Raw genomic sequence first — 23,230 nt, 5'->3', positions numbered from 1 at the left:
TTATATTTTTTAGTTAGCTTTTGATCCATTAATTTCCATTTCCTTACTTCAAAAATGTAGTGTAAACATACTGCAGATCATGGCATCAAAATACACAATCGTGGAATTCAGACCTTTCACATCAATAGTGAGACCCAAATTGAAACAGATGATTTTAAAATAGCAGAGAAAAAGTGTTTCAGAACAAGAGTTGCAGAATTTATTGTTCATTGTGAATGAAACAGCTAAGTTATGGTTAGAAGATTTTTCTGAATTGTATTCTCTGAAAATTATATTATTTATTATGGCTTTGATTAATTCCTTATTTGTTCATCCTCAGTGTGAAAAAAGCCAAGTATTCCTCTAGTATGTAAAACTGCTAACTAAAAGCTTTAAAATTAGCATAAGCAATTTTTTATTCTTCCTTCTTAAGAGCAACATATATATTTATTCTATTTATATACTATATTTGCTGTAGGATGCACATGAATAACAGACCCACTTATTCTGTTTTGCTCAGATACTGGGATTCCCCTATGTGCCTCACCTGCCTTTGCCCTTCCTCTCTTCCAGCTAGCAAGAAGCAGAAGAGAGGCAGTGATTTCCAGCCTCAAGTTCAAGGCTGGCATTGTAGCTGAATGTTAATGACTCATGCAGCTTGAGATGCCTGATACTTAGTAATGCAACTTTAACCTTTATAATAGACATAATTTGATTCTCAAACCATCTATATTCTCTTCTTGTTGCAGCCCAAGTAGCTGTGAGGAGTAGTGAGAATGGACAAATATAATCACCACGCAGGACATGGAGAAGGACAGAGAGATGAATCACGAATTCCCATCAGATTTTTCAGCCTTGTTATCACTATTTGATTCTAATGTCAGGAAATGAAAGAAACATGAAGATAATTTTGTTGTGATGCTGGTGTTAGCCAGTCAGATGGCAGAGCACTCAAAAAGTCAGCCGCTTGTTTTCTAAGCTGGTATTGCAGATGTTTGGTCTTAAATGACTCTAAAAGAGCACAGAAATAATTAGGTAGTTGTTAAGTGAGTATGAAAGGTATTAAAATAACTGTAATATAGGATTTTTTTTAAATTTAGGCACATTTTAAATGAGAAAAGACATTTCAGGGTGAAGCTAAGACTGCAATTGGGTTTTTTAGCCTTTGCCACTGTGTTTTAGGTGTTGTTTAAAAGACATAGCTCACATTTCAATGTGATGATGTACCTTGTTTCTGTGAACTTAACTGTCTGTATGTTCTACTGTCACACAGGGGCATAAGTTTGCCCACATACATTTGAGCTACAAAACAGAGATCACACAGTCAGTGATTCCATTGCTTCTCCATTCTTGTAACATATGCAATAAATGGTACAGCTGGCAGTCTCCAGTGCTGTGTGAGGCTTACCATGTAGATCCATAGGATATGCTAGCCATACCAGAAGTGAGAAAGATGAGCTGTCCTGCAGAGTTTTGTCATCATTAGATGAGGAAGTTTTCAAATGAGCAATGGAGTCATGACTGAGTACTGCAGATCAAAAAAAGCTTATGATTAAATTTTTCTTCTTTTGTAACTGTGCTGTGTTTTGTATGTAGCATAAATTTTATAGGAAATGTTTACTCTGGTGATTAGGGATTTGTGTGTAGTGCTTGACACCAACTTTTTGAATGTGTAACATGATTGTGTCCAGATACACCAAAGGGTCTTATTATAGCCTCAAATGTTGAATGTATGGTCTAGAGTCTAGTATCCTTCCAATACAAGTGTTTATCCTGCAAGAAAGTCTTGTCCACCAAATATATCTTTTGATCTTTTAGTTTAAAAAAACCCACTTGCTAATCTAGCATGAAACTTGCCTAGCCTGACACCTGGACAGGTTTCATCCAAGAATAATGAATAGGTGAAAAACATTTCAGGAGAAGCTGATTTTATTTTTAAAGACAACTTTCTAGCATAGCTGGACTGCAGGAGGCAGAGGTGGTGGTGGTAATTATACACAGCATGAGAAACACAAAGTAGTGAGTTCAAAGTAATTGAAAGGACCAGGTTAAGGTTATGGTGCAGTTATCCCAGGGCTGCAGTTTATCCCAAACTAACGACTGTGAGCCTTTCTGTCTACTAACCTGCCTAGGTTAATATAGCAATCATAATTGGATCAATGTGGATAGCACAGAGAGTACGAGATTCTTGATATAAATTACCTTTCTTAACATGCATTTGTAGATTCCCAAAAAAATGTGGTAATGATACAAATATCTAATAAAAGAAGTAAGAAATTGAAGCTCCAGCTAATTTTTTTTTAGTTACATGATATTAGATTAGACTTTACTCCTTACATGACTGATGGCTTTGGCAAAAGTAGAATTTGTTATCCCTGTTGGCATTTAGTAATGTGTTTGCTTCATCAAGTGCAGACTGGCTTTCCATAACATTTTTCTGACTAGCCCTTCATTCTCTCCTCCACTTCTTTTGCCTTTTGCTTTTGCCTTTTGTCTTTTTAAGTTGCATATCAGAGTTGTCCTTTTTTCCTGTAAGGTGACCCTATGCACAACCAATACAGTATGATTTTTTTAGTTAGTTCTGCTCAAGATTTCAGGCATGCAAAATCAGTTCCTTGTCAATTTAGCCAGATGGTAAGTCACGTAAATAAACAATTTATGTTTGAAAGTAGTAAAACCAAGAGAAATTTAATTCTATCTCAGCAAAATGGCAACTGACCTTTTCTTAACTAATATCTCCCACTGCAACCATCTGATCAAAAGATAATACAAGAGATATAGACTGTGATTGTCTTTTCTTCCTTCCTTCCACTTTAATTTTCCACAGTTATCCACCATCCTCATCTACCCACCAAGAGTTAAAATATATGTATTATTTGTCTAGGCCACTTGGTCACACCAAGATTCGTAATAATTTCTTCTCTTTCTCCTATAAATCAGTTGTGGATTTTTAGAGATTTTCATATGTTTTGCATTTCATCATCACTAGTTTCATCATAAAGAAGAGCTGTTTAAATTGAAAGAAAAACCTTTCCTTAGCAATCCTGTAAAAACTTATAAATTCTAATGGAAGAATTCACCAAATATTAGTCTTTTCCCACCATTTAAAAAGGTGAGCTAGAGAAGGAATGGGGGATTAAATTTTGTCCTCATTTTTGTTTTGAAAAAGAATGCTGCTGTTTCAAACAGATTTGGCTTGAAGTGTACAAGAGCTAGATGGTATAAAAGTGACTTGCATTTGTAAAGTAGGTAAAAGAAATTAATGGACTACAGATGCTGAACTAATGCAATTAATCACAGGTTATTTCATTCTTGCTAGAGACAACCGTTATTGCGGCATGCAGGTTTTTCTGATGAAGCAAAAAGTTTGTAGCATAAACTACAAAGTTAGGCCAATTCAATTTATTAGATTGGAAAAAACTTATTTCATAATACCTATCGTTATTTTGGCATATTATTAATCTCTGTACTACTCTGCTATGTCATTGTAATAAACATTCTTCCATATTAACGCAGTTTTCTCCATTAAAAAGAAAAGCTGGTTATCAATAGTGAATAAAAGTATGACTTGATTTTACTTTGTTTTTTCTTTTTATAGAAGCTGCAAAGAATCGATCCTCCTTACTGTTGTTCAACCTTATCCTGTAAGTATTGTCAATGTTTTCTGAATTAGTTTCCTAGCAACACAGCAGCTTCTTTTTCTGCCCATATTCTGCTTGTATCCCTACATTATCTGTGCAATAGAAAGAAGTGCAATAAGGGCTGTGTCTGTTAAAGGTGGTATTTAAGATGGTATTACTATGTCCTCTACTCAAAGGCTACATTAGTAAATTAAAAAATAACTGTCTTTAAACTCATAGTGATAGAGCAGAATTCTGAGTTCTGCTTCAGTTTCTTGTTTTTTGCAGTTCCTGGGTTTTTCTTGATTCTGCCTTGGTCCCACAAAGTTACACTGCTGCAGCAAAGCAGCTGTACTTTATCTAAAGGAGGGCTCTGTCTGCATCTCCAGCTTGTGGAGGTGAAGGGAGAGCAGAGACAGACAGACAACCATGTGAGGCCTTCTTGAATGGACTGGGAGAAACTGCAGCCCATTCAGAGCTGGTTGATGCAATGTGACTTTGCAACTCACTCAGTGGTTTGTGGGAGTGGGCTCATGACCTGTCAGCTCAAACCCATCTCCCATGAAAAAAGGGGAGAGGCAAGCCAGGGGAGGAAACCCATCTGTCCATGCACAGCCATGTGGACATTGCAGGCTGCTGAGGGGCCTCAGCCGTGCATCAGGAGTAATTCAGATTCAGCAGGGCCATTTGGCTCCCTGGTGTTTAGCCTGATACACAGCAGTTTTCATTAACAAGGGATAATTGCATCCTTTTCACGCAAGAATAAGAGATGAGGTGGATTTGACACAAAGACTTGAAAACAGGTTTATCTGATGAAGTTGCCAAAATGTATATCATGAAAATGCAACTGTGTGTCTTTGTACTAGTCATTAGCCTTTCTGGTTAGTTTTGAGGTGGCCATGCAGCTTTACTTGTCCTGCACCTTTCTAGAAGCCAGTCTGCACTGCACCTAATTCGTAGGGGAAAAGCATGCATTCCACAGCAAAAACAGGCAAGGGCTACCACCCTGCAGTAAGTCCTCTGTCAGGAAGGTGATCTGAGATCAGGCCAATATAAGTCACCTTAAATGAAAATGAGGCCTGGTCTGACTAAATGAAGAACCTATCTGCCTTTAAAACTTGTTGGTTTACAGCCAGTGGTTTAGGTCATAGTGATTATATATAATGGGGGAAAAGAAATCCTCGCCCACTTTTCTTTTTTATGCAGGTTTCATCCATTGACAGACTTAATTCTTATTTATAAATGTCAGGTGAAGAAAGGGCATGTGCTTTAGTGCACCTATGTGTAGCCCTTGAAAGTGGACAGCAAAGTGTAGTACTACATCTGTGAGGTGCTGTGACATTATTATGCTGCTGGTCTGAGAGCAAGCCCTGTATGAACTGAATTTAAGGGAAGCTGAAACCCAAATAAATTGTGCACTCCATGTTCAATGGAAGACCATACAGCACAGATGCAGTCCTTCTCCAGCCTTTAACCTGGAAAAGAAGGAAAGTCATCACCTGGTGTCTTTACCAAGGGCAAGTCTTGCCTGACCAATGTAGTGGCTTTCTGTGGAGTGACTGCATCAGTGGACAAGGGACAGGCTACAGAAACCTTTCACAGTATTTACCTTAATACTGTAAAGTCTTTGACACAGTTCTCCACAACATCCTTCTCTCTAAATTGGAGAGAGATGGATTTGTTAGGGGCACTGATAGGTGGATGAAGAATATGCTAGATACTCACATCCAGAGGGTTGTGGTCAACATCTCAGAATCCCCATCATCAGCTGGACATCAGTGACAAATAGTGTCCCTCAGGGGTCTGTAATGGGACCAATGTTAATTAATATCTTTGCCAATGACATAGACAAAGGGATTAGGTGCATCCTCGGCAGATTTGTAAGTGGCACCAAGTCAAGTGGGATGGTTGACACACCTGAAGGACCAGAGGGACTTGGACAGGCTCAAGAAATGAGCTCATGGGAATCTTCTGAGGTTTAACATGACCAAGTGTGAGGTGTTGCATGTAGTGACAGGAAAAGAGGTAGTAGCTTGAACTGAAAGAGAGTAGGTTTAGATTAGACATTAGGAGGAAATTCTTTACTCTGAGGGTGGTGAAGCACTGCAACAAGGTGCCCAGAGAAGTTGCAGACACCCCATCCCTGGAAATGTTCAAGGCCATGTTGGATGGAGCTCTGAGCAACCTTGTCTATTAGAAGGTATCCCTGTCCATGACAGAGGGCTTGGAGCTGGATGATCTTTGAGGTACTTTCCATTCTATAATTGTGTCAGTCTGTGATTCACAGCTATGTGTTCAAGCTCTTTGTGAGGCCTGACAAGGCAGAATCTGCTCCTCTCATTAAGTAGCAGCAAAATCTAATCAATATCTGAAATACCTCTAGATGTCACTGAGCTAAGGATGCTACTGAAACACTTTTCTGTCAGCCATTTGGACTGATGTTCCCATTTTGTACATGAATTTGCACTGTCCCACTCTGGTATATTGATCAGAGTCCCCCAGCTCTACCTCAGCAGACAAAGCACTTGTGGTTTTGGGAGTGATGGACATTTAAGATCATGTAGGCATGAAGATAGTCTCCCCAAGGATGTGCACAGAGCATTTAGAAGATGAAATTAATGCCTGCATGTTGGTGCTAGCTTTAATTGACCAATTTTTGTGGTATTTTTGGGGTCCCCCGTGGTAGGAAGGAAATGATGAATCTGACTCCATGTTCTTAGAAGGCTAATTTATTATTTTATGATATTATATTGAAGAATACTATACTAAAGAATAGAGAAAGGATACAGACAGAAGGCTTAACAAGATACTAATGAAAAACTCATGACTCTCTAGAGTCCTGACACAGCTAGACCATGATTGGTCATTAAGTCAAAACAATTCACATGAAACCAGTCAAACAACCACCTGTTGGATAAACAATCTCCAAACCACATTCCAAAGCAGCAAAACACAGGACAAGCAAATGAAATAATATTGTTTTCCTTTTTCTCTGAGGCTTCTCAGCTTCCAAGGAGAATAATCCTGGGCAAGGGGATTTTTCCAGAAAATATGATGGTGACAGACTTTTACCCCAAAGTTGGGATGCTTAGTGAAATGAACTGGTTGGGAAGGCCTTGACTGCAGGACTGTTGCACCTGGAAGATCTTGTCTGTGCAGTATTTATTGTACCTCCCTCCCTGTCAGACCAGGCTTCTATTGATTCACAGTGTCCTCCCCTTACTGCTTTCAACTTAAATTTTTTCTGCAGTGGAAGCGAGGGTGTCTGTAGGGATGTGGAGCAGTTGGGATGATGCCAGTTTGTGCAGCCACCTTTTGGCCCTGAAGCATTGCAAGACCCCTCAGTTTATGCAAACCTTGGGCTGCAAGGTTGCCTGGGTACTCCTGAGTCACTCTGAACATCTGGTCCATGCTGGCCCTCGTACTGCCACCACACCATTGCCATCACTAGTGCCTGAGCCTGTTGGCATCTCTTTCAGCCTTGCAATCCCTGGGTGCTGCTGACTCCAGCTGTGTGCTTGTCCTGGTCTTCTGTGCAGAGGACCTCTGACAAACACAATTTGCTTTACAGTTTGGAAATAATGTTTATGCCTTCGAAAATTATGATGCACACTTGTTTAATTTTGCCTCCTCCATGTTTCCTTTTACTATTTTGCTAATAAAACTGGGATGATGAAGTAGGAACCAGACAAAGGAAAATAAGAGCTTTTAAATAAAGACTGAATTTCTTCCCTCTTCTTGACAGAAGTACAACTCAACAAACATTTCATTGATCTCTCTTCTTTATGGTGATTTTCCTTCTACCATTGCATGAAAAATATCTGCCAAGATGGATTACAAAAGTGCTATTTCTTAATTGGTTTTATTTTTGCTATTTAGAGTGTGGTTTGATTTTGCATTTAAGTAACCATCCTTTATGATTGCAGGTGAAAGTAGATATAATCTAGATTTATAGTACTCTGTAGTTCACTTAGTACTCTTTGAAAGCTTTTGCAGACAATTTTTGCTTAAATGCATTCAGTTTTGTTTAATGCTTAAACACATTAAAACACATTAAAATTTCATTTTAATTATGACCAAGCCAAAGCATTAGGCTATCTTTTTCTTTCCATAAATCTTTGTTAGCTTCTTATCACCAGTGCTCCTAAGGAGGTCACCAAGCAGCTCAAGCGGTTAAAGCAGTTCAGAGTTTTGATTTCTGGAAGTATGGCATTTGATTATAATTTCTGACTGTTTTATTCTGTAAATGAACTATCATTCTGATTGTTGCCTTATTAAGTTTTAAGGATTACTTAGATCAAATAACTTGCCTGTTTGGTATCCTTTCAGATTTTATGTGCAGAGATCATTTGATAGGTTGCTTTCATGATTAATCTCTTAAGCTCCTTGGATGAAGTCCAGGCCTGGCTGAGATCTGTGGCAATTTTGCTGTGCATTAAGTTTTGCAATGGGAAAAAGATAGGATCTTCTTCTGTTTAGAAAGAGATGCTTCTTGTTTTAACATGGTTATACCTCTGAGACACAACAGTTGCAGAAAAATTACAGTAAATAACATTTATGGATCATAATGTTTGTGGCAACAATCTTATTGAGAGTTTGTTTGACTAATGATCAGACTGTGATTACCATCTAAAAATGGAATAATATAAATAATGCAAATAATTAAATACAATTGTCTATGATAGATTGCCAACTTTTTAAGAGAAAACCCAGATCTGACCAGTATTCCAACAATTAAATTTGTGCCAAGAGTTTAACAAAGAAATACTCCTGATGATCCTCTGTCAGTGCCATGTGGTTATCACAAATTACTGTGTGGTAAAACTTCTCCACATTATTTCTTCCATGTCCCTACTTGCTCTTCTACCATGCTCTTGTGAGCCAGTGTAGTCTTTTCAGCCTTGTTCGCAGCTATGAATTACCATATTTAGTTTGCCTTTGGGCATTATGTCCTGTTCCACTTAATAAATGTAATTCTTCCTCTTACTCACCTTTTATTTGCTTGTTAAATACTGGTGCTTGTAATTGCCGTTAGCCTCGAACCAAAAAGTCAATACATTTTTTGCACTTGTGCAATTTTTCCTTATTTTCTAGGATACTAAGTATTTTATATTAAACTAATGACTATTTTTAAATAACAAGCTTAAAATTTATTGTATATATACATTCTGTGACTATTTAAAAACTACAGTGTTTCTGTAATTTTGAATGTAGTATTTCTAATTTTGATGCTTACGGTTACAGAGCAGATTTTCTTTTCACCTTGTGATTGTCCTATGCTACTATCATTCTATTTCTTTATGATATCTCAGTACTACACTGTGCTCTTCTAGCTACTAAATCCTTTTTTTTTCTTGAGCATGAGTAAAGGTTTTGCTGTTGCAGCACCTCTACTGGCAAGAGCACTCAAAGGGGCTTTTTCAGCAAATAAAACCCGCTTCCTTCGCAATCTCCCCCAAATTATAGTTTATGCCTGGTGTGTGAAGCACCAGGCATTTTTACTTCCACCAAAAAAGTTTCCCTCATAATGTAGGCTATTGTTTCTAAAATCTATCAATAAATGACCCGCTCTAATGCTGCTGGCAAATATAGGATCTGATGTTGAGAAGTCTAGAAAATGCAAAAGTAACATTTTCCTGAAAGTCTCCTCTGCAATCTTTTGTGTTTTGACCCTGCTGATGGGAAGCCAATTGATTGCAGTCACTATAAGCAGGGTTCAAAGTAGGGTCTAGGTCTTCACTATTATTTCCTCCAAGTATGTGTGCAATGCTTCATTTTTCTTGTTAGCAGTTTCCCTAAGTAGTGTTGAAATGATCAGCTGATATTTTCCTTTGAATTCTATGTAAACAAGTAAAAATTATTTAAAATCCTAATAAATTTGAGCTTTTAATAGGAAACAGGGCTTAGGTCACACAGAGTAAAGTTTGGAGGGTTTTGAGTTATTTTGACTCCTTGTTAAAATGTGTGCCCTCATTTTGCAAAAGTCACTCTAATTAAGCTGTTTTTATCTGTGACAATGCAAATACTTTACTTGCAGTGATAGATGTCCTGCATTAGTGTAAACACCTCCTGCTTAAGGTCATTAACTGAGAATAATGGCATCCATTTGGCTAAAACACAGAGCCTCAGAAATGAATTATTATCTGGCACTATGAGAATCATTAAGTGATAGCATTCTTCTACAAACCTAAAGACATTAAAATACAATAGAGCTGCCCATCATCTTGCTGAGGCTTTGTTAGACAGGCAAGTTCCAACAATCAAACCTAACTGTTTTCCCAGGTATTTGCACATCCTTTGGAAACACTTCTATTCCCAACGAGAAAATGTCAAGTGTCAAGTTGATGCAGGGGTAGAAACAATGACATTGTGCAATTAAACACAAAAGCTGGGCTATTACTCAAACCTTTAACCAGCAGAGAATGTTCTCCCAAATACCTGGCACAGCTGTTTCATTTTCTTACACCCCTAGTTTATAGTTTGGAGCTTTATGGAAAACAGTCTGCTCCAGGCTCACCCGGAGTGCCTGGCAAAGGGCCAGAGTCCTTTGCATGTTGCCACAGCAAAAGTGGAAATGAAAAGAAGTGCCGTGTTTTATGGCAGACCGTGGTGTGCTCCCCTGGCTGTGCAATGGGTACATTAAACCCCACATCCCAGAGGGGTTCTTGGTAGCCCGCATATGTTCAAACCTTTAGTGTTGATTGCATTTTTGTAATAACATAATTTAAGTGTTTATGCCTCCTGCAAGTGACTTTTGAGGCTGTAGAGAGAAAGAGATTGTAGAGAGCAATAGGGACACATACTGGTTTTCCAGAATTGCTGTATGGGAATAACCTTGCCAGAATCCAGAAAAAATTTGGCAGTCTGCCTGTCAAGAGAGGCCAGACTGGTGACTCATCTGTAATAAAAGCAAGCAACAGCACAGAGATTTTTTCAGCAAGAATAGTAAGAGAAAGCCACTGTTTTCCCCATGTTCTTGCAAGGGAAAGCCAGTAGCCTAATCCTGCTGCTGTGCTGCCCTGTGGCAGTGGAATCAACAGTTTTTCAACCTATTACTTGGGTGCCACATAGACTATCCCCCTTACACATTGCAGAGGGGGACAACATGGAGAGGAAGGAAACTAGAGAAGGCATCTCTAGAGTTGTTTTATTAATCATGGTACTGTTTTATACTGTATCTTTCTAGGAATTAATCTCCAGAGGACAGTATTTAAACTGCTTCAGCATTTCCATATTGTCCCCTCTTGCTGAAGAAGTTAACAAGGTCCTCCACCCTGAAATGCTTTTTTTTCCCCCCACTATTATTTTTTCTTTTTTGGTGGTTGTTTCAAAACTTCTGGGGACCTTCCTCTTTTTTCAGTGCTGACTCTGGAAGCTGGTCTTGGTTTTTGTTCATGGGGTTGAATTTCCTGTTATTTACAGTTATTAATTATTGTATGGTCATATGCGCTAGAGAGGTAAGAAAGAATGAACTGTGAAAGCAAAGAAGCATTTATTTTTATTTCTTGATTCTATTTTGTGCCTCAGGAATTACTGGATGCCTCTGATACTTCCTGGGAGAATGTGGCAGTGTTCATTCCTTGTTCACTGGTTGATACTGAACCTATAGTAATAGTTACCACGTTTTCAATGTGATGATAGATTTGAGGCATGCAGAAATGAACTAGACTTGCTCCTGCTAGTTACTAGAAACAGGTAACTAGCTGGTTAAGAAACAAGGCTTCTGCATCACAAGAAAATAAATTTTTAAGCCGTTTCAGCAGAGATCAAAGACAGAAACAGAGGAGCACGTTGTTTCCACCTTGGACTACTCCATTGCTCCTGGAGATTGTTAGCTGAGTCAGAATTTGAGTGATAGAAATGAGACTTCCCATGTTTACAAGGACAGCTCTCATGCCACATTGATCATCACCACTTGTGCCTCCACTTATTTCTCACAGGAAAACCAACATGACATAAGTCTTTATTCAAAACTAGTAAGGCCACTTAGGACTCAGAGTAAGATTCTGGAATTCTTAATTCACATTTTCACGAAACAAATGGATCGAAACCTGGCCCAAAAGAGCTCAGTGACTTTCAGCCGAAGTGAGAAAGTCTTCCATTGCCCAGTATTATGGTCATGAAGTGAGGCAATGCCAAGAAGCACTGTGTTTGCAACTCACCTGAGAATAAACCAACCTCACTTCTGCTGCTGAAAATGGAAATCCCATTGACTGCGAATATTTAATTTGTTACTAAAAAGTAGCTGTTAGTCAAATTTCTCAAGTGAGGAGATTTTTTTTTTCCCGGGGATGAAAACAGGTGAAGCCATTGCATAATGTGGTAGGTAAAAGTCAGGTTGGTCCCAGAAGAAAATTCAGAATGCTTCTACATTTCTAATCCATGAAGCCCTATAACATGTCAATATTGATGGCACAGGGTGTGTTTAGGGGATGCCTTCAGGGGAAGCCTGATGGCCTGCAGGTGCCTCTTGGTGGTTTTCACCTGTGCTCTGAAGTGCACAAATACAGTGAGATGCCACTCCATTTGGAGACCTCACAGACACTTTTTTTGCAAAAGTTGTGTGTATGTCTGTCCGGTAGATCACAGATTATGCAAAGATTTTCCATTCAGTCTGTAAAGAAAGGGTCACTGGTAGGTGCCTGGTCAGTGTCCCTTCATGCAGACAGGGTTGGGTGGCAGCAGTCATTGTGGGAACACTACAGGCATTTTCTGTGTGCACTGAGAACCCTTCTCATTGCTCCAGTCTAACAGTAGGATAATTTCCAGTATGTTCAGTATGTACTGGTGTTTCCTTATGTGTATGTACATAGAGACTACCTTAGGATGCCTAATGGTTTGACTGCATTTCCATCCTTCTATCAGCAAAATGTTGCTGTATGCATGGAGTTTCCAGCATATAACAGGGGGAATAACTGAAAAAAGAAAAGAAATGTTTTAATTTTAAGTTATGTGATATATCTTGTCATCATCTTTTCTTCCAGTCTCCTAAATCAGCTTTTATTAGTGCTGCAAAAAAGGCAAGATTGAAGTCCAATCCTGTCAAAGTGCGCTTCTCTGAGGAAGTAATTATCAATGGGCAGGTGTCGGTGAGTATGCAGCTATTTAACCTCAGGAAGGATTGTGCATTTCATCCAAAGGTACAGTTCAAACTTGGAAAGGGAGGTAATTACATGGCAGGAAAAGCAGTGACAGGCTTGCAAATAGGAGGGTTTTTCTGTTCTGAAGTCTTCCAAAGATCTTTTTTCAAGTTCACTAGGCCCATAATTTTATGAAAAATTTGTCCCTTAAAATGAAATAAAGATGCTAGTGAATGAATTTTGTGGTGATAACATGTTTGTCTTTATAGTCTTGTTAGTGTTTGTCTGTTGGTTTCTTTGGATCAACTTTGTTTTCATAAAACCCATAAGCTCAAGAGAGGTACCATGTCAGAAAAACTGATTAAGATTTTAATTTAAAAACTGATTAACCTCACAGACCACTTTAAAATTTGTTTTATCTCCTTGAACTTATTGTTACCAGACCTCAGGCAATGTCAGCCTCCCTTTGAGAGGCACTGAACTCCTCCTCAGACATGAACTCACAGCTCATTTTCATAATTTGCCAGAGCATCATTCCACACTCATGTCTTTTCCCAACTCTCTTCCAAACCTAAATTGATACTTTTTTTCCAAAGCAATTTCTGCTTTTTAAAATAAAAATAAGCAAACAAAATCTCCAAAGATTTGGTTCCCTTCCTTCTGCTTTTATATTTTGCTATACTGGTTATGAATCATCAAATTAGGTAGCAATGTTATATCTTGTTTTTCTTAAATGATGAAAGAAATAGCAGCATTTAATATCCCTCTATAAAGAGCATGTTAATTACCTTGATTGTAATCCTTACTAGCAAACTGTAGTTTCAAATTTTTAGATTGAAAACACTAAATAGCTCACTATATTCAGAGAAACAGTAATCCATTTTTCTATTTTAGTGAAAATGTTTCAACTTCAGAGGCAATATTTATTGTCAGACAGATAGTATTTAGGGAGAGTACTCCAGGCCAGACATAAAATGTATGTGAACATTTATATTTTTCCAGGACAGAAAGCTATAGAGAGCAGCTGTAATGAGCCTGGCTAGACCCTTGCAGGGCACGGATATTTCTGCTTTCAGTTTGGGCCAACACCTTCCTTCTCAGTTTTTGCTTTTCTGTCAGAATGATGTACTTCTTGATAGAACAATGTTTATATTTCACTTGTTGCATGTTGTAATCTGATTCACTAATTTGCTTGACAGGAAACAGTTAAGGACAACTCGCTTCTTTTCATGCCAAATGTTCTAAAGGTGTATCTTGAAAATGGACAAACCAAATCTTTCCGTTTTGACTGCAGCACTTCAATAAAGGTAAGCTAGCTATTCCTTGGTATGAGACCTTCAGTAATTATCATTTACTTGGAATGCTTTAAAAACAAAATTACTGGTGTGTTCGGTTTGAGTTGGACTCTTAGTTCACAAATAATGAGGATTTGGTCCATCTTTCTGTTCCTAAAAATATATTGTGTACAGTGAAGAAGAAGTGATGACTTTAATGTGCTTGGAGCACAATCAAAATTGTGTGCTTATTTTGATATGCTGCCAAAGAGTAGCATGATTTGTCAGCAAAAGTCAGGAGCTAAGAAGATTAAGATGTTGGTTACTGATTGAATATCATCCAGCTTATCATTCAGTGAATTTAGGATGGAATATTGTAGGATTATGTTGGTGATAAATTACTTGCCTCAGTGCAGTGCCCTCTACACTTTCTATAGCACATTTCACATGCAGAAATAAAAAGGTAAAGCCCTGGCACAAAACGGAGTCTGCCAGGGAATGTGTGTGACACTGTTCCATGTGGGTTCCTAAATCAGAGGCATCATCAGTGTCTCTTAGAGCCTTGGAGCAGTGGGGTAAGCATCAGGGCTAGCATTACTGTTTGGGGAAGCTAGTTTCAACATGGATTGGTTACCAGATCTAGAGTTTGGTTATCAAATCTAGACCGAGACATGAGAGGGGCATGGGTGGGATGGTCGATGAAGGCTGGGGATGCCAATTTTAGCTAGTTTTGAGGGATTGTAAGGCCAGGAAAATTTAAAGAAAGGCTGCCTTTGTGCTCAGCAGCATGCTCAATCAGTTAGAGCAGCACAGAGAGTTATTTACTAATGCAGACAAGAAATGTACTCCAGTCTGATGGCAAAACATGCTAGAGTCACACTTGAAAACTGCATGCAACATTTGTTAATAAATGTAGCATATATGCCTTAGGCATAAATTGCATGCAGGTATGGATACAAGCATTCCATCCATGGGATACATCTGTGGGATACTGAATTCCTTGAGTAAATTTGAAAATTTGGCTGGTGAAGAAATAGCAGACATTTCTCACGTAGCTAGTGAGTTCTCCATGCCCTTCTAAGGTGCACAAGTCCACTTTCTAGTATTTTCTGTTATGAGCATATAAACTACCAACCTATTCCAGGATGTTTTTCCCCTGAATACCAGTCTTTGGCCATCACATTACATTAGTTTTCAGTAGTTCTGTCGTGGATGTGTCATGTACTATCAGACCAAATGTCAAATGTGAAGTCATTGGCACAGATACCCGTGTGAACTCAGTTACCTATCTGTATTGATTTTGTAAGCCTGCTTTGAACTTAGTAATTTTGACTATTGGTAGGAATAATTTCCTTTGCATCTAATTCAGGCAATTATATATTCTGAGGCCTTCACAGCTCTAAATGACATATTCTTGCGTGTGTGTGTGTATTCCTCAGTGTGGATGGGTGGGTGTGGATTGTTGCTTCTCTGCTTAACTGGGGTGACATCACCCAGGTGAGTCAAGGTAAATGCAGGTTTTTTCATCTCCAGTCCAGTAGTTCATCACTTAAAAAGGAGGGTACAAGCAGCACCTAACCTGCAATCCTCACTTTCCATATTCTTGGGTCATGGCACCTGGGCTCACTCTGAAATTATCAGATGGGAGGAAAAGCAAAAACTTTGGTGCAGTAATTCAGAGGCTGTGTGCCTTATATTTTAAAAGGCCCAGAAGAGCTAGTAGTGGAAAGCAGTGCCATTACTACCCTCTTTTAAAAGCTTGTATTTAGTATTATGCTGCTTCATGTTACTGTTATGCCCAAAGTCTTTTAGCATAGCTTAGAAGTATAAAAAAAAGTCAATTTAATGTGTAAGTAATAAATTCCCCATTGGTCAGAATAGTATAATATTAGCCTTTATTATTTAGAGTGATAGCTAGCAATTCATTGATGCTGTCTTATATTCTCTACATTGTAGAGAGCTGTCCCCATCTTCCCACTTACATTTTTTCGTCCTTCCACCATTTTCATCTTGATTTTCCTTAAACACTCTGTAATTGATCAATTAATTTTCCTAAATTATGTTAAAACACTTGCATTACAATTTGTCATGATCTCCTTAGTAAATACTATCCATCTGGATACTTACGTATATTTGAAAATCTTTCAGATGGAAGGAAATGTTTTAATCTTGTCATTAACATACTGTGAGACTGTTTCTAAATGATGGGTTATTATGCATTTCTTTTTCCTACAATATTCACTAAAGTAAAAGATACCTTGAAAAATGATATTAATAATCTGCATACATTTACAAAGCGTTATATGCAAGTAAGGTAGGAATTAGTTGAATGGTTTTGTGGAGAGGTTTGTTTAGCTGTTATTTTAGATACAGTCGTTCCCAAATTAACTCTCCTTAGTCATAATTCAGTGTGAAAAAAGCTAATCAGGACTCTCTAAAAATTGATGTGGTCCATCAGTTTAGAGCTATTTTTCTGCACAGTCATCATCATTGACTTTTCTGTCAGCATTTAAAACACAAGAAGTGAAATTAAAAACCCTTTGCTATAAGAACAAATAAAGGCCATTCATCTAATTTTTTTTTGTTGAACTTATAAATTTGGTTTGTCTACTTGATGGCGTGGCCCTGATAAAGGGAAGAGAACAGTTATAAGACCATCTCTTCTTTGCTGATGGGTTTTATTTCCAGGGAGACAAATATGATTTAAGGGCCACACCAATATAATTGACATGTTAAATCACAACAGAATGTTGTCCATTCCTGGCAATCCCATTTATGTGTTTCTCACGTTCATATCTCTTACTATCTTGGGGATATTTGAAGAATCGTTGTGATGTCCTGGAAACTTGTGCAAAACAGACACAAAGCCTGGGCTTCTGCCCTGTGCTGGGTACATACAGGGTGTGTGGCAGTGAACAACTGGATCCCAAGCATTTCATTAATTTAAGCACTTTTTATAAATCCTTTGTTAATTAGGATGTCATCTTAACACTCCAAGAAAAGCTTTCCATCAAGTGTATTGAACACTTCTCCCTAATGCTGGAGCAGAGAGTTGAAGGATCTGGAACGAAACTCCTTTTGCTACATGAACAAGAGACTCTAACTCAGGTTTGTGTAATGGTCTATGAAAACAGATATTAATGAGATGGCTTAATCAGTAAATTTTCCATCTTTTTCATTAGTCAGATGAGTTAGCTGCAAGCTTTTTAGTTTGATACAGTCTATCAAATAGCTAGGATATTTAGAAGTGATTGTAAGAATAAGGTTCTCACAGGAATTTTCTGTTATAAAAACATCATATTTCATTGCTTTTTTTGGCCTTTCAAAAATATAAAGAAATCAAAAATCAGACTGAAATCTGAGAAATGCTTTTCATATCACATGAGGCCCAGCTACTGAACATACTCAACAGCTGGCAAATCCATGGTAACAATTCTGAGAAGCACAGTCTGGCCAAATTTATTTAAAAGCCTTATTTTGATATTTTGTTCCAATTTGATTGTACAGATCTGTATCTGTGTGACAGGGAATAGTCTCTCTCTGATGAAGTCAAGTTTGGCTTGTTTACACAGAGGTACGTTGTGTCACTTCATTGATGATGAAATGTGACACAGAAAATGTTGGTTCCTTCCTTAGATCAGGGAAATGTGACTAAAGTTAAAGTTTCTTCACAGTTACCAGCAGAGTACTCTGATTTTATCTGCTTATCATTTTGCCAAATTGTTTAGCCTGAAATTTTCTATTATATTTCTGTGTTTCAGGAGAACATTAGTATATTTTTTTTAATTTCAGTTAAATTGGAAAAAGAAGGAAAAAGGAGAAATGGATTGTTAGATGTGGAAAAATACTTAATTTAAATGACAGAATTCCTGTAATTATAAGTAGTCTGTGTAATGGTGTGAAGGAGCTTAGTTTACCAGATAACAGTCTTTCTAGCATTTTCCAACCTTGAAGCACTTGCTTTTGCCATGTTAACATTCTTTTCTTGCGGGTATAAGCTACCCAGTGATTGAACAATATCCAGAAATACTCAGTACTTGTCCTCCTAGCCCAGCCATCTCCTTGAAGTTATTGGTAAAATTCTCACCGAAATAAGAAAGATCAGAATAAACCAAGTTAGTGAGCTTTCAAAAATCCCATCTGGAGCTTTTATTAATTTGTACAGAGTATGTCTATATACTTAGGAAAGAGGTGAGACAAAAAATGTGGAATAAATAGAACTTTTGAAAATTGTTTGAGCATGACAGAGACTTATATTGGAGATTTTTAAAAGTAGAGTTTTATCAAGAAAATACGTTGATTTTAAAGTACCCTAACTCTCTAACTGCATTAGCCTAATGAATAAATTACATAAACTACATTAATTCTGAGGGTATCTTCTTTGAAGTTCTTGTAAAATCAGCAATATTTTAATTTGCCATCATAATGTTGCTGCTGACCATGACTTAGAATGGTGGGTTTGGATTGTTATCCAATTATTCCTTTGCTAGGCAGTGGTCTCCTGTGAATATACCCAGATAACAGAGTTAGATGCTTAAAAAAGTTTTGCTGACCAACACATAAAGCAGACTTTTTAATTTTTTAATGCACTGGATCTTAGTCAGAAGTTATGGAGTAGATCTCTTAATCCAGAACAATCCAGGAAAAAGACCTAATTTCTCTCAATTTGCCTCATGTATTAAAACAGGCAAGAGAAGGTGAGAGTCATTGCTGCCAAGTTGCACCTCACCAGTGTTCTCAGACAGCCTAAGAAATAAAATGTGACCTCTCCCCAAACACCTAACTCTTCTCTTTTATGTGTTTTAGTCCTGCTGAAGCTCAATTCAGATTTCATTTCACTTGGATGGTTTTTGTTAAGATCTGTTTTATCTGTTTCACCCTGGTTTTGAGTGAATTCTGTTGCTTTGAGGATGAGTTGTATCAGGCAGTCATGCCTGTATGAGTCTAAATGTCCTTCCACAAGATTATATATACAATGTTCTTAGGTGAAGAATTTAATAAGTTGCCCATGGAAAAGCTTTTTTTTTTGGCAGAATTATTTTTCCTGCTACTACAGGGCTCTGGAGCAGGGTAACATTGTCCGAGGCTATGGACCCTGTTGCTCTACCAGGGTTGCCAAGCTCTAATATTATTATTGCACTGTCCTAGGTGACCCAAAGGCCAAGCTCGCATAAGATGAGATGTCTTTTCAGGATTAGCTTTGTCCCAAAGGATCCCATTGATCTTTTAAGAAGAGATCCAGTTGCTTTTGAATATCTCTATGTACAGGTAAGTGAAAGCACAGCCATTGCTGGTGTAAAGGAGAATAAAAAAAATACACTTACTCTATATATAAATTTACATCTTCACATAGAAAAGCATGGTTGCAGTGAATTCTAGCTTTTATTACTGCTGCATAAAGCCAATGAATGCACTTGGGGAATGTGCAAATCTCTATCATCTGCAAAGTCCTCTTTCTTCATAAGTCTCTCCAAGTAGTAATGCTTTGATATCTTTCCAAAATATATTTGGCTTTAGAGAAGAGTGAAGCTGAATTAATTGTTAATACTTATTTATGGTACTGAAATATCAGACAGAACTGATGTCTGAAAGGCACTTCCAGTAAAGGGGATGGGAGAACTGATGTACAAGCAAGGTGGTTCTCCTGAGTATCTCACCAGGTGGAGTCCTGCTATCCTGAATCCAGGTATACTGATACCCTCCAAGCACTCTGTGATGGAGGATTAGTCTTCTCTCCAGGAAGGCTGAAGAGAGCTTAGGTGAAAATAATCATGCCTTTTGCTCTTTGGCAGAAGTACTGGCATTCTTCATTAGTGTCCATATCATAAATACCTGTCACCTCTGAAAGCAAAAACAGAGTTCTGCTTCTGAGTTAAGGGTTACTTTTCATGAAGTGTTAATTTAAAAAAGAAAATAAAAAATGGGGGGGATGAAATAAAAGAACAGTAATTTATTTTTAGTGCAAAATTTTTTAACATGATGCTCCCTCTACTGGTTCTTTGGCAGAGCTGTAACGATGTGGTCCAGGAAAGATTTGGACCAGAACTGAAATATGACATTGCCCTGCGGCTGGCTGCATTACAAATGTATATTGCAACTGTGACCACCAAGCAAACTCAGAAAATCTCCCTCAAATACATCGAGTAAGTTGAGAATGCTGTGTGTTCTTTAAAAGTGAAACATTAGGAGTAACTTGCAGATTATTTAAGGTTGTTTCTTTAGTATGTCTGTATGCATGCACCAGTTTAGATTTAATCTTTGTCATTGAAATTAATTCAGGTGTGTTAAGAGTGGTGCATTTTGTCCTTTGGGTCTCTTTTACCTTTTGATCATCTGTTTGGGCATGTGAAATAAACTATAAATGTAAATATGATTAGCTCATTTGTTTTCAGTGATTTAAGATCTAAGTTTATATGGTCTGAATCCTATGGTTTTAGTAAAGATTATTATGGTAAGATTCAGATTATTGCTTTGTTCAGAGGACAGTAGGTCATAGACTTGGGTTTGTAATATTTCTTAAATACAGATGCACTCCAGTAGGCATCTGTCCTATGTTAGACTCTATATATATATAAAACTACATATACATACATACATATATACAACTAAAATGAAAAATAAACATTGGAAAGTGCAAATGTGTGTATATCATTATAGATTGAAAAAAACCCCACAACAAAATAAAAACTCCAAGCACTAAAACTTCTGTTGCTGTTGCTTAGTTTGCTTGCAGAATGGAAATAATAACTGTTACACACTCAGTCCTGAAAAGTTTATCCCTCATATTGAAGGCAGTGTTTTATTCTATCCTATTAATGAATCTGCAAAAATAGTGATGAGTGAAGAGTCAGTCTTCTGTCAAAACGGGTGGTTCAAGCAGAAAAATAATTTGGTAAATGGAGGCAAACTGGTTGCATTTGAGGAGGAACCAGACCTCCCCCCCCCAACCCCCAAACATAAAGGTGACAAGAAAATGGCTGTTTCCGTGTTCTAAAAGAAACCAATAAAATAAAATTAAATTTGTTAAATTATCTGCTATTTTAATTCTGTAACCATACTTGTCAATGTAATTTAGTGTCTGACATAGACTTTAGATATCAAACTTAAATATTCTTTTCTGAATGGCATGGATGAAGAGATGGAAGGGGTAGAAGAGAGATTATTTATCATTTTAAAATGCCTTTCTTGTCAAAAATAAAATGTTTAAATTTAAGAAATAACATGTTATTGCAAAACTCTGGACTTGATCAACTCTCCTTTTGTTTTCAGGTAATCATTCACTTGGCATCGTAGTCACCAGTCTTTAGATAAATAATCATCACAGGAATGTGAAATTAAATATATGCCTTTTATTGCAGAAAAGAATGGGGATTAGAGACTTTTCTTCCATCTGCTGTGCTGCAAAGCATGAAAGAAAAGAACATAAAGAAAGCACTTTCCCACCTTGTCAAAGCAAATCAAAACCTAGTTCCTCCAGGCAAAAAGGTATTACATTTGCATCTTAATAGAAAATATGTTTTAAAGAACAAAAGTATGGCATGCATGGGACACCTTTAAAGCTAATCTTTTGGAGAAACACCTAGCCATTTTATTTTCAGATTTAACTTTGGGTGCTGGTGCAACATAGCCAAAAACTATTAAAAATAATTAATTATGTCCCAGATAAATTATCTTCTTATCTTGAGAATGACAGAGGACTGGTTATTAATACTTCTTGTATGATAACCATATATATATTTTTTCATTAACTTAACGCTTTCTATGAATGGCAGATTTGCTAGGAAAGTTTTTCTTCTCTCTCTAATGCTCTCATCTGACATAAATGCTGTTTTTCAGATTGTTTTCTGTTACACTGTAGAGAAAGACTTTTCGCTGGCCAAGATCTAACTGGATAGATGATGGTCCTTGCTGTAAATGACCCTCCTTGCTGTTGTAAAATACTTTTCTTAGCACTAAGCTCTCACTTCAGCTGGAAAAAACACGGATAAGACAATGTCTCTGAGAAATGCCTTTGTTACATGCACGCAGAGGAGACTGCTTTTAGACACCAAAATGTGGTTTCTTAGTGCAGGTCATCTTCTCATGTGTAGTCAATGGAGAGAAATTGGCACTTCCAGGGAGCGATTCATCCCATCCCACATTCGGGACAGAAATAGGTCAGATTGCTTGTGCCCTAGAAATGCTTATGTCTGTTCATGGACTATAAAAAGAACCTGAGAGTGACTAGTTGAGACATAAAATGAGCTGAATCCTGCTTCATGACACTTTGTTTGTGAACTAAAAAACCTCAAAACAGCTGGTGCCTGAACTAAGGCTCATTGTCATCAGCAGAAGTCTTTCTTGGAGGTTTCAGAACACACTGTGAGTGTGAACATAGCTCTGTGTGTCTGACCTTATAGAAGAAAGGCTGAAGCAGTGCATGTCTCCTATATTTCTGAAACTAAAGCTAAATTATGCCAATGGCTTATTATTTATCTTGGTAGTATAAATGTGGAGTTATTTTGGAAGCCATCACTGCTGCAGGCCTTACTGGTGTGAGATATGCCTTACAGTGGCATACCAGTATCAGTTCTTGGTTAGGAGAGGTATTGCAACAGTCCCTTCCTGCACCAAGCAGACTTTGTTGGGTTTGCCTTATTCTTTTTGATTTGAGCTTTGGAAATGTGTGTTCACCAACCTGCTTTCGTAGCAGGTAGGTCTGAGAAAGAAAGCATCCAAGCTCTTGATCACCTCCTGTCTCACTTGTAGGTACCACCACAGGAACGAACTGATTTCTTTCTGAGGTCTTCTCTTCCTTCACATGAAGGGTAGCTTGTCATTCTCGGGATTCTCCTGGCCTTTTATACAACCGTTGTGTATTTCTGCACCAAGTTAACACCTGGTGCAGCAAAAGGCAAAGCATTACCACTACTTGCTCTGCTTTGGATCCATTTCCTCATTGTTGTCTAGCAAAATTTAGGACAGGGGCCCTTAAAATGCTGTTCAAGATTAAATAAGATTTTGAATTGGAAATCCAGTGACTGGAATGAAACTAGCAAATGATATGAGACTGTTTTATATTATCTTCTAAATGTTCAGATGTAAGGATTTACACAAGGGAAGTGTAAGGTTTGGATTCAGACTGCTGAAATGAACTGTTTCTTGTTTCCCTTCTGTCTCATAAAATATTTCCAAGTTTTCTTTTTGAAGTAGGTAGTTTAAGCTCAGAGGAAAAAAAGAGGAGACAAATTCTGACATCTATTATATAACATGATCGTATGTATTCATGTGCTGTATT

The 23,230-nt window shown here is 37.6% G+C and overlaps 1 protein-coding gene across 4 annotated transcripts in view; it reads left to right on the top strand.

Annotated features, from left to right (window-relative positions):
- FRMPD4 (FERM and PDZ domain containing 4) overlaps nt 1-23,230 on the top strand; it is a 395,580-nt gene that overhangs the window by 360,813 nt on the left and 11,537 nt on the right. For all 4 annotated transcript variants that reach the window (XM_071430537.1, XM_071430538.1, XM_071430539.1 and 1 more), the window contains exons 5-11: nt 3,578-3,623; nt 12,584-12,688; nt 13,879-13,986; nt 16,930-17,061; nt 19,102-19,221; nt 19,960-20,096; nt 21,312-21,438. In XM_071430537.1, coding sequence (XP_071286638.1) covers nt 3,578-3,623; nt 12,584-12,688; nt 13,879-13,986; nt 16,930-17,061; nt 19,102-19,221; nt 19,960-20,096; nt 21,312-21,438 — 775 coding nt within the window. The remainder of the gene's footprint in view (nt 1-3,577; nt 3,624-12,583; nt 12,689-13,878; nt 13,987-16,929; nt 17,062-19,101; nt 19,222-19,959; nt 20,097-21,311; nt 21,439-23,230) is intronic.

This window comes from Agelaius tricolor, unplaced genomic scaffold (assembly GCF_023055355.1).
Source record: "Agelaius tricolor isolate 1412-34295 unplaced genomic scaffold, bAgeTri1.0.p SCAF_7, whole genome shotgun sequence".
NCBI lineage: Eukaryota > Metazoa > Chordata > Aves > Passeriformes > Icteridae > Agelaius > Agelaius tricolor.
Note: the sequence above shows the minus strand (reverse complement) of the source record. Positions and strands in the feature narration are given on the sequence as shown.